This window comes from Cucumis melo, chromosome 7, assembly GCF_025177605.1.
Source record: "Cucumis melo cultivar AY chromosome 7, USDA_Cmelo_AY_1.0, whole genome shotgun sequence".
NCBI classification, from domain to species: domain Eukaryota; kingdom Viridiplantae; phylum Streptophyta; class Magnoliopsida; order Cucurbitales; family Cucurbitaceae; genus Cucumis; species Cucumis melo.
In genome coordinates, this window is record NC_066863.1 from 12,912,003 (window position 1) to 12,927,408 (window position 15,406).

The 15,406-nt window shown below is 33.7% G+C and overlaps 1 protein-coding gene across 1 annotated transcript; it reads left to right on the plus strand.

Annotated features, from left to right (window-relative positions):
* Positions 1 to 6,435: 6,435 nt before the first annotated feature.
* Positions 6,436 to 13,762, plus strand: LOC103495715 (biogenesis of lysosome-related organelles complex 1 subunit 2). Its single transcript, XM_008457345.2, has 2 exons — positions 6,436 to 6,720; positions 13,470 to 13,762. The coding sequence occupies exons 1-2, from the start codon at positions 6,619 to 6,621 to the stop codon at positions 13,731 to 13,733; spliced, it is 366 nt and encodes a 121-aa protein (XP_008455567.2). The 5' UTR covers positions 6,436 to 6,618; the 3' UTR covers positions 13,734 to 13,762.
* Positions 13,763 to 15,406: the final 1,644 nt, after the last annotated feature.

Genomic DNA, 15,406 nt, shown 5'->3' on the forward strand with positions numbered 1-15,406 from the left:
CTCACAGTATTTCAATTTTTAATACAAAAGAAGCATCACTAAGATCCTTCATCTCAAAATTTCTTCTATGAAACCTCAATGTCATACAATAAACCTACATCATTACTTACTACGAGTGTGTCATCAACATATAACACCAGGAAATTAGATTTAATCCCACCAAACTTGTGATATACATAATCTTCCACTATATTCACCTCAAAATCAAAAGAGGTAGTTATTTCATGAAATTTATGATTCCATTGATGAGATGCTTGTTTGAGACCATAGATTTTGAATTATTAGATACATTAAGTTTTCTAGTTGTACTATATAATTTGTCTCATCAATGTTTTCATTGAGAAACACGGTTTTCATATCCATCTGGTGTAGCTCTAAATCAAAGTAAGCTATCAATGTCATGATTACCTTAAAAGAGCCTTTTGATGAAACCAAAGAGAAAGTCTCTTTGTAATCAATCTCTTCCTTTTAAGTAAAACCCTTTGCGACAAGTCAAGTTTTATGTCTTTCAATTTTTCCTTCTGAATCTCTTTTGGTTTAAAATATTCATTTACAACCTATGGGTTTCACTCTTAATGGCAATTTGACAAGTTCCCAAACGCCATTGTCTTTCATTGATTTTATTTCCTCTTCTATAACATTTATCCACTTTTGAGAGTTAGAACTTTGTAGAGCTTGTTAGAAGCTGATTGGATCATCTTCCATTATGTCAATATCATCCTGATGTTCTTGAAGAAACACAATATAATCATATGAAATTGCACTTCTTTTTTCTCTAGTGGAACTTCTTAAGGTTGCTGAGTTTGAACTTTAAGTTCAACAGGGACTTCATTTTGTCTTGTTCTATAATTGGTTCAATAGTGAAGTTAGGAGTTGGAACTTGAACATCATCTATGCCCACATTAGGAAGAGAAACTAATTCCTCTTAAAAGACAACTTTCTTTATGTTATCTTCCCCATCAAACTCAACATCCTTAAGGAACCTGACATTTCTAGTCTCAAAAAACGATCTCGAAGTGGGATCATAAAACTTGAACTCCGAGAATGTTTAGAATACCTAACAAAATAGCAGCTAATAATTCTTAGGTCCAATTTTCTTTCGTTAGACTTGTAAGGCCTAGCCTCAGCTGGACAACCCTAGACATGAAAGATGTCTAATACTATACTTCTTTTCTATCCACAACTCATAAAGGGTTTTAGCTACTACTTTACTAGATATCATATTAAGGATATTGTTGAGGTTGATGCCCATGGTTTTGTAATTTGTAGTTGCATTATACAAGCATTTTATTTGTTTAATAAAATAAAGTATTTTATTTTATTTGACATTTAGTTGCGTTAACCCACAAAACTAATAAACTAACATCCAAGGTTATCTTATGTAACCTAAACATGTATATAGAGACATACAAGTTGATCATGTTTAAGTGAAACCTAAATGGTATGTAGTAGATGGATAAGGTTGGTTACCTTATCCTAGTGACACTACGAATACGGCCTACTTTGCAGTCGTTGCAATTGTTATAAAATGTTACAAATGATTTGATCATAATCATTCATGTTGAGACATTAGAGCGGAGGTATTCTATACAAAGAGTTTGTATAAGACTGAACCATGAAACGAATAGCCTCTCTTATTAACATTGTTACTAGTTAAGACCAGATTTTACTAGTATGACCATAGGTGACTTAACCTGAATCCTAGGTGAGTTGTAAACTTCTGCATATGAAAGCGGTCCTTTGATTTGCATAGGTGAGAGTGACCTATGTCGCCGACTTAATATGCTTAACATTTTAAGGATTCATCTCGTTGTGGAGTTGGAAATACAACTACACAAGAAGGAATTCACCATTTTTTTTAGTGGAATAAATGATAGTTAATGAATGGAGATTAATTTAATTAAAGAGTTAATGAATGGAGATTAATTTAATTTAATTTAAGAGTTTAATTAATTAATCTCATATTATTAGAGCTTTAATCTGTAGGTCTATAAGGTCCTCTTGTTAGCTCAATAAGGATAAATGAGAATCAAATTTATTTTGGTTTAATTTAAATTGTTCAAATTGATTAAATTGTATATGATACAATTATTAAAATATACTTGATACATTATAATATAAAATTTTTATGAGAGAAGTTAATATTTGAATATGATTCAAATAATAGTACTAATATGTTAAAATTAATTTGGATTCAATTCATATTAGAACTATAAGTCATATGAGAGATATAAACCATTGGTTATATTATATATGATATAATATAAAATTTATATTATATGAGATATAATATGGTTTAAATTTATATTAATTTTAATTAATATATTTTGAACTAATGGGGAGTTGTTCTACGTGAGGGAGGGAGTTAATTGATCACTTCCCCATTCATCTCTCCGTGGTGTTCTTGGGAGATTTAATGAGCTCTTGGGAGATTCTACAAAAGTTAGTTTTGTTTTTTATTTTCCTCCTTGGAATCATGTTTAAACTTTACTTTTGTTTTCTCTGAATTCTTTTTTGTTTTCCAAATTGAATTCCATTTGCACGACGTTCATATATTTTCATTATGTGAATTCCATTCCTTCAGATATATGTTATTGCAATTTTTAGTGCCTCACCCCATAGGGATTGTGGTAAAGAAGAATGATCAATCATACTTCTTACCATATTCTTACCTGTCCTATTTCGCCTTTCCACTATACCGTTCATGATGGGTTTCCCTGGCATAGTGTAATGTGAGATGATTCCACATTCCTCTAGGTATTTGATAAAGGGTCCTGGACGTTGTTCACCTGATCCATCATATCTACCATAGTATTCATCATCACAATCAGACTTGACATCCTTATTTCTTTTGTTGAAGTACAACTTCAACTTAAAAAGACTTGAAATGTCCAAAGATTAAGACTTCTCATGAATTAAATATAGGTACCCATATCTTTAAATAGTCGTCTATGAACATAATAAAGTATTGTTGTCCATTCCAAGAAGTCGTAAGGAATGGGCCACAAATGTCTGTATGTATTAGTTCTACGATGTCTGAACATCTGTTGGCACCTAATTTTCTTATGTTTGTGTAAATATAATAAGGGAAAACAAACAAACTTCAAATGTGCTTAAATCAAGGGAATCGAGAATTCCATCTGACACAAGTCTCTGAATTCTCTATTTATAGATGTGACCTAAACGCTTGTGCCACACCATAGCAAAATTCTCATTTAATTTACGTTTTATACTCCATGATTTAGACAACAGGACCTTGTTAGATGAAACATAAGAATCAAGCATGCATAGGTTGTCAATTAAAGAACTGGTACTAATAAGCTTGAGTTTTGAAAAATGCTAACTTTATTATTTCCAAAAGAACAAGAAAAATCAAATTTGTCCAACTGGAAATAGAAACTAAGTTCCATCTAAATGATGGTACAATAAAAGTCTCATTCAAATTTAGAAAAACAACTAGTTTCTCAATAGTTTCGAATGGAAATGTTTTGCCATCGCCCACATAGATGAATCTTTTAAAGGAACACGAGACATACGCAACGAAAATAATAGGACCAATTTTACTATAATTACATCTAAATAATTTAGAAATTAACATGCACCAACTACCCTTATTAAATAAAATTAGGTTAAAGGAAAACATACCTTAATTGATTCCCATTCCTCGTAATTTTCCCACGAACTCGAATCGGGGACCACCATTCTATTCTCCAGACTTAGAACCGAGTTGTTGGACCCGATAGGTAAAGGAAATTGGAGGTGGAATTTTAGAATTGAGATTTAAGAGAGAAAAATTGTTGGTAAAATTTTTGTCATTCATAATTACAATTTTTTGAAAAAGTCTTTTCTAATTTGAAATGAAACCTATTTATAACCAAATTACATGAAAAATGCATGTAATTTGTTCTTAAAATCTCAACACCTAACATTTTACTAACAATTAAAGGAACCCAGTGGGCTAGATGTTTACATTTTATGTAGCCACTTATCTAACCAAGTGTTAGTGAAATTATCCAAAAAATGTATGATTTTCTCATTAACTTTAGTCTAAGGACAATATGGTCACTTGATCATTCAAGTCAAAGTCAAACTTTGACTTTTTAAAGTTTTTGAAGTCAAAAGTCAACATTTTGACTTTTTAACATTTTGTCCGTCTTGACTAATTCCAACCTCTCGTTTATGAATCTGCATTCGTTCTTCTAAAATTTAATTCACATTTGAATATAAAGTTTGTCAAAGTTTGACCTTTCAAAGTCAAAAGTCATCATTTTAACTTTTTACAACTTTGACAATTTCCATCAATGTTGAGCTTCCGAATATAAATTTGCATTCATATTCTTAATATTTAAATCACATTTAAATATAAAGATCTTTCTCAACTTGATAAACGACGGCAATATCACATATATTTGTTGGTTTCTCTCTTTACCTAATTCAAATTATTCTATCATATTGTTCTAAGTTAATTCCATATGAGCTAGCAGGGAAGCCTAATGGACCTACATATGACTTCAACGATCCAAGATTAACTGTTTAAACCCTTTTAGACCGAGCTAATAAACATTCGTTAACAAACAGGTCATTCCACCAAAGACTCGAAGTTGCAATCCCCTCACTATAGATATATTTTTGTCCATATGATGTAACCATGATCAGTTCACAGTTTCTTCGTAAGTTTTGGCTAGGTCATAATATAATTTTACTCCTGAGACTAAATCTTGCTCTTTAAGTTCTACTGATCCACTATTGAATAATTGGTTTTAGGTTCAACTTATAAATCGAATCCCTCTCTCGCCAATGAGAGGGTGGGGGTCTTTGTTCAAAATTTAGATTCAGTTCTTAAGGGAACAATCTATATACTATCTCTAAAACAGGTAAGAGTGAATTCTATCTTGCATCCTATGTCTCTAACAATCCGCTTGGTCTTACCCCTAAAATGAAAGGCTTATTGGGTAATCGCGGTTGAGTTGCCCTCACCTAGGCAAATTTAAGGATAATTCCGTTTAAACAGAAGTTCGTAGTTAACTTAGGATTAAGATTAAGTTACTTAGGTCATCAATAATTGAAATAGTCAGTTTTATATAGTTAACGATATTATAACTTAAAAATAAGATTTAAACAATCTTGATATTTTCGAATATGAGGAAGATGAAGTAGCTTTATAGAATCTTACTGAAAATGGTGAAGATGAAATATGAGATTTAAATAGAAAAATAAATCATTTAAAAATAGAAAAAAGAAAATCTAAAAGAAAAGATGAAGAAATCTGGAAGAGAATATGAATAAATAATAATAATAAAAAAAGAATATGAAAGAGAAGTTACGAATTATGCAATATTCAAGGACAAATCTGAAAATTATGAAAATATTTTACTGGCTTCATGACATTTTGTTTTTTTGTTAGACAAACCCTAATTATTTTTTGTTTTGTTACATTTATGTAAGTTATCCTTATAATTAATTAAATTTCACAATTTTTAAAATTAAATTTGAAATTTCACAATCACTTTAAATTAATTCATAAACATTGGCATCAATATATACGAGAGTTGAAACAAAATTTATATTTCAAGGATAAAATTGTAACATTTTGATACTTAGGAAGTAAATTGAAACAAAAATCAAAATTTAAGAATTAAATGGGTAACAAAAATAAATGACTAGATTTAAATAGACATGGTTAGGGACTAAAAAACTAATTTTTTTTCTGGGATATTTTAAAAAATATAATAAAGCAGCAAAATATTTATATTGTATAGAACAATTTCGAAAACGGAAAAAGCCCACAAGAATATACCAAAAATGTCTTGTCAACCACTCTATCAATCACACGCGTAATATATTTGGTATACGATTGTTTAGATTTGCCTATTGTTTAGTACACGATCGTTTATGTTTGGTAGTTTAGATTTGGATAGCCAAATCTTTACGATAATTTGGTTAGATGATTGATTGTTTAGATTTTGGATAGCGAAATCTAAACAATTTTTTTTTTAAAATTTGGTACACGATCGTTTAAATTTGGCTAAAGAAATTTTCAAGATTCTTTTGATACACAATCGTTTACATTTTTTTACACGATCGTTTAGATTTGTCTACTCCAATCTAAACGATTTTTTCAAGATTCTTTATACACGATCTTTTAGATTTGGGTACGACGCAAACAAAGAAGAAGAAAAAAAGAAAGACGATAGAAATAAATTGATACAAACAAATCAAATTTTGTATACAAGATCTCTTAGATTTGGTTACGACGTAAACAAAAAAGAAGAAAAAAAAAAGACGATGGAAATAAATTGATATAAACAAATGAAGAAGAGAAAAAAGATGGAAGGATTAATATGAAATATTTGAAAAATAACTAACTTCGTAGACCAAGGATTAAAATTAATCAATTCTTATTTTATAATTTAGCCCATAATATAGAATCCTAAGTACATTTTTCAAATTAATAGCGCTTGGCTGTTGTCACTAACTTGTCGTCCAAGGTCCAGCGGCTGTTCCGTGTCCCGACGAGCCGACGGCGACGGCGATTGATCAAAATTCCACCAACAAAGACACAAGTTTCACGGCCTGTGAAACCCTATTTGCAAGACTCAACGGTTTACATCTTATTTCATGGCCCAGAAAGAGGAGCGATTACCGAACAGAGACGAGCTCGCCGAGTCGCTTAATGAATTCTTCACCAGGGTGTCCGAAATGATCAAATCGGACCTTCTTGTATGTAATCTTCCAAACCCCTAATACTCTCTGTTTCATCTTATAGCTGAATATATGGATTAGGTCTCTCTGTCTGATTTGATTTTGCCCTTTCGTCGATGTTGTTGATTTTTTCTCATAGAGAAGTGGCTCCGGCTTTGTAAGGTTTGGGAAATCAATTGCCCATGCTTTAAGGTTTGACTAATGATTTAGTAGTTGAAACCTTGATTGATATAGGATCAATCTTTGATGTTCTTTAGCCCTCCAATGAGAAATTAAGGAAGGGAGACTAGAAGCTTTAAAGGAATGCAAACGTTTACACCAGTAAAAAGCATTGAAAACACCAGATCCATAATTTATTATCAAAAAATGAAAAATTTTCACCGACGATCCGTGCCAAAGAGACCAAAACAAGACCGATTGGTTGCAAGCCAACGATATTTTAGTTTGTTTTTTGGTCATCCTTGAATGGTGCACCACGAAGATGGAAGATAGGAGAGAAAATATTTCAGACCTAACCAAATTCCATCCGGTAGACCAAAATCATTCAGAATGTGTTTCTAAAACCGCTGAGCAAAGGAGCAACTGCTAAAAAGATGGCATTGAGTCCCTCAATAAGCCTCACACATAATTCACCATGAAGGAGAAAGAGAGACTCTTGAAAATCTCATTTTGAACCTTCCAGAAAGTGATGTAATAAGAAATGATGATATACAGAACTAACTAAACTACAAGTTAGTTAGAACAGTTAGCATCATTAACTGTTTCATAAACAGTTTCTTGTAACTGCCTTGTAACAAACTTTCAGAAAACTTAATAAATACAGCATCTCTTAGCCACATTTGGCAGAGAATACAATTGAAAAATAACTGCTTACTTTGAAATTACATCAATTGGTATCAGAGCGCCAAAAGTTTCTGGGTCAAATGGCTGTCCGACGTGCTAATCCGGAGGCAGCAGAGCAATTTGCTCAAAACCAAGAGGCGGAAGAAAACCCCGTCCTCTCTCTAAGAACTACCTTGAGACGCTTGCTGTCCGTGGAAGCTTCTGTAGAAAGAATCGAAAATACACTTCAAGAAATCCTGCAAAGACTAGGCATTGACACCGCCTCAGGATCTTCATCAAGAAGATCAAGAACGTGTTCGTGACTAGGGCAGCACGGTATACGTAGTGCCGGAATTCGTAGGGCTGAAATAAATCATCAAGAAAGGAGATATGATGTCCAAGAACGAAGGAGACCATTTCAAGACTATCAAAATCCTTTTCCAAGAAACCAAGAAATTGATCAAGAACCTCAAGATTGGAGTTCCTCTAATGATGAGCTGCAGCAAGAAAGGCCAATTTTTAACCAGAATAGAAGATTTCGACCTCAATTTGATGAAAGAAGGAGGGAACCAGTAGAATACAAAATGAAAATTGATCTCCCAAGCTACGATGGTAAACGTTTTTCTTGATTGGTTGAAGAATACTGAAATTCTTTTCAATTATATGAATACTCCCGAGGTAAAGAAAGTCCATTTAGTAGCATTAAAGCTGAAGGCTGGAGCGTCGGCATGGTGGGATCAACTAGAAGTCAGTAGACAAAGGTGTGGAAAGCAACCCATCCGTTCTTGGGAAAAAATGAAGAAACTATTGAAAGTGAGATTCTTACCTCCAAATTATGAGCAGACTTTATACAATCAATACCAAAACTGCCGTCAAGGTACACGAACTGTAGCTGACTGCATTGAAGAGTTTCATCGGCTGAGTGCAAGGATAAATCTAAGTGAGAATGAGTAGCATCAAATTGCAAGATTTATTGGGAGCCTTCGATTTGACATAAAAGAGAAGATAAAACTTCAACCATTTCAGTTTTTATCTGAGACAATTTCTTTTGCGAGACGGTAGAAGAGATGAATATCATTTTAACCGAGAATGTAAACCTGAAGACGACTTGGGAGACAACCTCAACTAAGAGGTCAGTCTATTCTAACAAGACAAACGGTCAGCCTTCAACTTTCGACACAAGGGAAAGGGAAAGAGGTTAAAGCACAAGATTTAGCCAATGATAAGAAGAGGGAAGTTGTGAACAAAGGCAAGGTCCAAAATAATTACAATCAACCATCACTAGGCAAATGTTTTCGATGTGGCCAATCTGGCCACCTGTCTAATACTTGCCCTCAACGAAAGAAAATAGCATTGGCAGACAAAGAAGAAGATTCGGTGAGCGAAAGTAGTGAAGAACTGGAAGAAGAGGCTGAATTAATCGAAGCTGATGGTGGAGACCGAGTCTTGTGTCAATCAAAGAGTCCTCATTGCTCCAAAGGAAGAAACAAACCCACAACGCCATAGTCTATTCAAGACAAGATGCACCATAAATGGGAAAGTATGTGATGAAATCATTGACAGTGGAAGTAGTGAGAACGTTGTGGCAAAGAAGCTGGTGACTGCATTAAATTTGAAGGTTGAACCTCATCCGAATCCCTACAAGATAGGTTGGGTAAAGAAAGGAGGAGAAACAACGATCAACGAAATTTGCACGGTTCCCCTTTCTATTGGGAACGGATACAAGGACCAAATTGTTTGCGATGTGATTTAAATGGACGTATGTCACCTACTCTTAGGGACAGTGGCGGATCTAGAAAATATATTGATGGGGGTTAAAAGAAAAACATGGAAAATAAACTACATTAGTAGGATTTGAATGTGGGTGGGAAGGGGGGCTAACAGTCTGAATAACCACTAAGCTAAGGATAAATATTAATAAATAAATAGTCTTCTTTATATATATATATATTATATAAAGACAATAAAGTTGAGGGGGGGCTCGAGCCCCCCTGGGCCTATGCTAAATCCGCCGGTGCTTAGGGAGACCATGGCAACATGTCGAACCTTACATAAGGGGAGAGAAAATACATATGAGTTTCAATGGATGGGAAAGAAAGTGGTCCTACTCCCATTAGCAAGAAAAAACAGTGAAGGAACAAAGCAACACAAGAGCAAGGGGCAGCATTTTATCACTATTAGTGGAAAAAATTGCTAAAGGGAAGGGAGCAAGACCTTTTAGGACTGATAATTGTTGACAAGTCCAATGAAGAACAACTTGAAATCAAGGAGTCCAGGCTACAACAACTATTTGAAGAATTCCCTCATTTAAAGAAAGAACCACAGGGGCTGCCACCCCTCCGTGATATTCAACATCAGATTGATCTCGTACCAGGAGCATCACTACCGAATTTAGCTCACTACAAAATGAGTCTTCATGAATATCAGATCCTCCATGAACACATTGAAGAATTACTAGAGATAGGGCACATCAAACCGAGCTTGAGTCCCTTTGCCGTATCGGCTCTACTCACACCTAAGAAAGATGGTAGTTGGAGAATGTGTATAGATAGCAGGGCTATTAACCACATTACTATGAAGTACAGATTTCCCATTCCACGAGTTGGTGATCTCTTAGACCAACTTGGTAAAGCTACTATCTTTTTTAAGATAGATTTAAAAAGTGGCTACCATCAGATACTAATCAGACTAGGTGATGAATGGAAGACAACATTTAAAACTAATGAAGGCTTGTTTGAATGGATGGTTATGCCGTTTGGATTATCCAACCCACCCAGAACCTTCATAAGATTGATGAATCAAGTGCTCCATCCTTTCCTCAACAAATTCATAGTAGTTTACTTTGATGATGTACTTGTATATAGCAATGGAAGTGATGAACATATGTTCCATCTTAGAAAACTATTCCAAGTTCTAACCGAAACAGAGCTATACATTAACCAGAAAAAGTGTGTGTTCTTATAGAAGGAGATCTCTTTTCTTGGTTCATTATCAAGCAAGGGAGGATAAGTATGGAACCTAAGAAGATTGAAGCCATCCAGACTTGGCCAACGCCAACCTCTACCAAAGAAATACAAGCGTTTCTTGGATTGACTTCTTTCTACAGAAAGTTTATTAAAAATTTCAGCTCCATTGTTGCTCCACTCACCGATTGTTTAAAGGAGGGGAACTTTAAGTGGACTTTATAACAACAAGAGAGCTTCAATGATATCAAGAAAAGATTGACTTCTAGTCCTATATTACAGCTACTAGACTTCATACTAACTTTTGAAGTTGCAGTCGACGCATGTGGCATGGGGATCGGAGCTGTCTTATCCCGAAAAGGCCACTCAATTGAATACTTCAGTGAGAAACTAAGCTCTTCAAGGCAATCGTGGAGCACTTATGAACATGAGTTATATGCCCTCGTTAGAGCTCTAAAGTAATGAGAACACTACCTACTCTATAAAGAGTTTATACTCCTAACCAACCACTTTTCCCTAAAGTATCTCCAATCCCAAAAAAATATCAGCAGAATGCACGCACTCTGGATCTCTTTCCTTCAAAGATTTGATTTTGTAATCAAACATCACTCGGGTAAAGAAAACAAGGTAGTTGATGCCTTAAGTAGAAAGAGCTCTTTGCTTACACTTATATCTTCTGAAATTATAGCCTTTAAACACTTACCCAACCTATATGAAGAAGATATTGACTTTGGGAGAATGCTCCAATTACATAAATGCTGATGACTACCACATTGTTGAAGGTTTCCTATTTAAAGGTGAACAGTTGCGCATTCCTCATACCTCACTACGAGAAGCTTTGTTAAAAGAAGCACACTCCGACGGCTTAGCTAGACACTTTGGGCAGAATAAGACATTTGAAATTATTTCTAAAAGATACTACTGGCCCCAGCTAAGAAGAGACTCAAATAACTTCGTGAAGATCCATTTGCCAAAGATCTAAAGGATCAAGCACAAATGCAGGGTTGTATTCCCCACTGCCCATTCCAACTTCCATTTGGGAAGATTTGTCAATTGACTTTGTAGTAGGACTACTAAAAACCCAAAGGCATTTTGATTTTGCTATGGTCGTTGTAGACAGATTTAGCAAAATGTCCCACTTCATTGCCTGCAAGAAGACGAATGATGCAATCTATATAGCTAACCTCTTCTTTAGAGAGGTGGTCCGAATACATAGAGTACCTAAATCAATTGTATCCGACAGGGATGTTAAATTCCTAAGTCACTTCTGGCGAACCCTATGGAAGAAGTTTGACACAACACTAAATTACAACACTATAGCCCATCCACAGACAGATGGCCAAACTGAAGTAACCAACAGAACACTAGGCAACTTAATACGTTGTCTCAGTGGCACAAAACCTAAACAGTGGGATCTAGCACTTGCACAAGCTGAGTTCGCTTTCAATAATATGAAAAATCGTTCAACAGGTGAATGCCCCTTTAAGATAGTATACACTAAACAGCCACGGTTGACTCTTGACCTTACTTCACTACCTACAACCGTGAACCTTGATAAAGAAGCAGAAAGAATGATAGGCGACATTGAGAAATTGCACAAAGAAGTTTATGATCACCTGGTGCAAACCACATACTCCTACAAAAAATCAGCAGATAAGAAAAGAAGGCAAGCTGAGTTTTCCAAAGGAGATTTAGTAATGATACACTTGAGAAAAAACAGATTCCCCACTGGCACCTATAACAAGCTGAAAGACAAACAGATTCGCCCCTTTCCTATACTGGAGAAGTACGGAGATAATGCTTTCAAAATAGGACTACCATTAGACATCCACATACATCCAGTATTCAATGTTGCTGATTTAAAACCATATCATGCGCCAGACAGCTTCAGACTTGCTGATTAACTCACTCGAGGACGAGCTGTCCCTTAGGGGGGAGGAAATGATGTAATAAGAAATGATCAAATACAGAACTAACTAAACTACAAGTTAGTTAGAACAGTTAGTATCCTTAACTGTTTCATAAACAGTTTCCTTGTAACTGCCTTGTAACAAACTTTCAGAAAACTTAATAAATACAGCATCTCTTAGCCACATTTGGCAGAGAATTCAATTGAAAAATAACTGCTTACTTTGAAATTACATCAGAAAGTATCCCAAAAAGGCTTCTCAACCAATTTGGCAACCTTGACTAGGTAATTTGAGACCATCCTGGGTTCCCAGTTGTAACAAGGGAACTTCCTATTGATAAAAGGTTTAGAAGTCATGTGTTCAATCCGTAGAGGTCACTTACTCAAGATTTAATATCTTAAAAGTTTCTTTGACACTCAAATGTTGCAGTGTCAAATGGATTGTCCTGTATGATTAGTTGAGATGCACGTAAGTTGACTTGGATACTCACGGATATAAGTTTGTGAATGAGTAATTTGGATGAAGTGAAGCATTGATAGTTCTTTGTTGTACTGTTGTTTGGATGGTCACTGTATTCTACCACAATGGATTATTTTCTTGATTGTTTAACCTTAGGGGCCTAATTACGGTCTGTTAAAGACTTTTACATCAATACTTCAGCCTATCCTTGTATATAAAAAGGTAGCTGCTTATATTTTGACATCTTTTGTGATCTTGAATAAAATCTCCTCACTGTTTTACATCATTGATTGTGGTTGGCGAAACCAACAAGCCATTTGCCCTGGTATATATCTGGCTTTGAGTGGCCATTTCACTCTTTCACTATCTTCTGTTCTACTTCTTTTTAGTTCCCATGGCCCTTTTAATTCTCATGTAGTGACTTTTGTTATCAAAACCTGAAAATTTATGTTAATGTTTTATCAATTTCTCATTATGTTAACAATGCTAAAACTTGAGCTTTGCTTTACTGATCAATGAGTCAAAGAGATTTGGGAATCAGCTCTCGAAGAATATGTTTGGAATGTTTTTCTGAAAATTGAAGGTGGGTTTGTTGTGTTGTTTTCTCATATAGGGATCAAGCAATCAGCTGGAACTTTTAGAGAGAATGAACTCGAGGGTGGCTGAAGAGTACAAAGGTTATGGGGATGTGGCTTCTGGAATGAGGGTTTTTGTGGAGCAGTTGAAGTCAAAGAGTGGTGGGTTTGATGAGTATATACACCAAATTGAGAAAATAGAACATCAGGTGACCGAATTTGAAGCTGTAATTTCAATGCTTGATAAGCATGTTTCCATGTTGGAGTCCAAGGTGTTGTCTGTTTGTCAAAACACGCCTTAATGAAGAGATTGATTTTTTTCATCTTCAAATTTCAGATCGCTTCTTTTCTTTATGTTTATGGTTCTATATCGTGGAAATTTTTTATGATATCTTATTCATTGGAAGTTGGCGGCGCAAAAAAGTTAGCATCTTGTTTCCCTTCCTGCTACGTCTGTATTGTTCTTTTATGGTTATGGGAAATAGCACTCTTGTTGTAGTTGACACTGGAATTTTTAGTATTTGGTATTTGGTATTTGGTTTTTTAAAAGTAAGCTTATTTTCTTTTTGTTTCTTACTATAAATATCCATTTTCTTAAGTACAAAATTTGAATTTTTAGTCAAATTTTAAGAACAAAAACATAATTTAATTTTTTTAGTTTTTAAAAATTTTGCTTGGTTTTTTTAAAACACCAATGAAAAGTAGATAATAAATCAAGAATTTTAGATGTATAAAGATTGTTTATAAGTTTCATAAAAAAAACAAAAGACCAAATAATTAGTCAATGAATGAATGAGCAACTCCATTACAAACATGAGATATAAAAGGCACACATAAAATTTGAATGTGTTGTATTCTCACTAATTTTGAGAAGCAAATAATTGATCATGACTAGCAACATTGAATGAGTTACTTTCAAACTAAGTTTTCCAATAAACTTGAAAAGTTGCATCCTTTCATGCATCAAAAGACAACTTTTCATCATTTACATTTTTAATGAATTATGTACTTATTTAATTTTATGTATTTACATTTACGAGACAAGTTGAAGGGTTTTTATGAACTTAGACAATTTAGGTGAAATGTTGGGTTCTTTCATAATGTCTCTTCAATTAGTTTAAATAGAGTCGTAATTTCACATTGTAATAAGATAGCAGTTGATTTCGAAAGAAAATTTTCATAGACTATTATCTCTAAGCTTTATGTTTTTCTTTGTATTATTGTGTTAGAATGTACGTTTAGGACTTTTGATCTAGTTTGATCAATTAGGTTGTGGAAACTTCAAAATCTTGAAGTTAGGAACAAGTTTTTCTTTTTTCTTGATCTTTGATCACCCTTCTCGAGTAAAACATGTTTAGTTTTTATTGGGGTTGCTTACCGATTCTTTTAATTGAAGTTATTCTTATTACTATTTTGAAGGTTCAATAATCATGTTTAGATTCAAATACACATTATTTTTAACCTATAGTTTTAATATGAATTCAATTTATATTAATTTAATATTTGAACTCCTTCAAATATTTATTTCTCTCATAAATTAATTTTAAATAATATTCAAATTAAGTTTAATTAAAATATAAATTTTATATTATAACGTATCACTATAGATTATATTATTTTTCTAAGTAAATTCGAACATTTCAAATTCCATTCAAGATATAATAACCTTAAAACCCTTTACGAGCTAGAAAGAAGACATATAGATCAAGATCTTGAACGATCTGAGATTAATTGGCTAAACTTATTAACCATATTATTTAATATTTGTTAACTGTGTATATAATCCATTAAAGACTAACACTGCACTCTTCTCATTGCATATATATCAATGCATATAAATCAACAACACCAAATTAGTCATTCATGAATGTGTGTAACACTAGTTGGGTAAAATTAACATTTTACCCCTTCGTTGCATTTAAATCTTTAAATACTAGTGTTTCTTTAATGAACAAGATATTTATGGTCCAACTAT

What these genes read in the sequence shown, in the direction of transcription:
- LOC103495715 (XM_008457345.2), top strand. Translation starts at nt 6,619, where the DNA reads ATGGCCCAGAAAGAGGAGCGATTACCGAACAGAGACGAGCTCGCCGAG. An exon ending in TGATCAAATCGGACCTTCTT is followed by an intron (nt 6,721 to 13,469) that starts GTATGTAATCTT and finishes TTTCTCATATAG; the next exon opens with GGATCAAGCAATCAGCTGGA.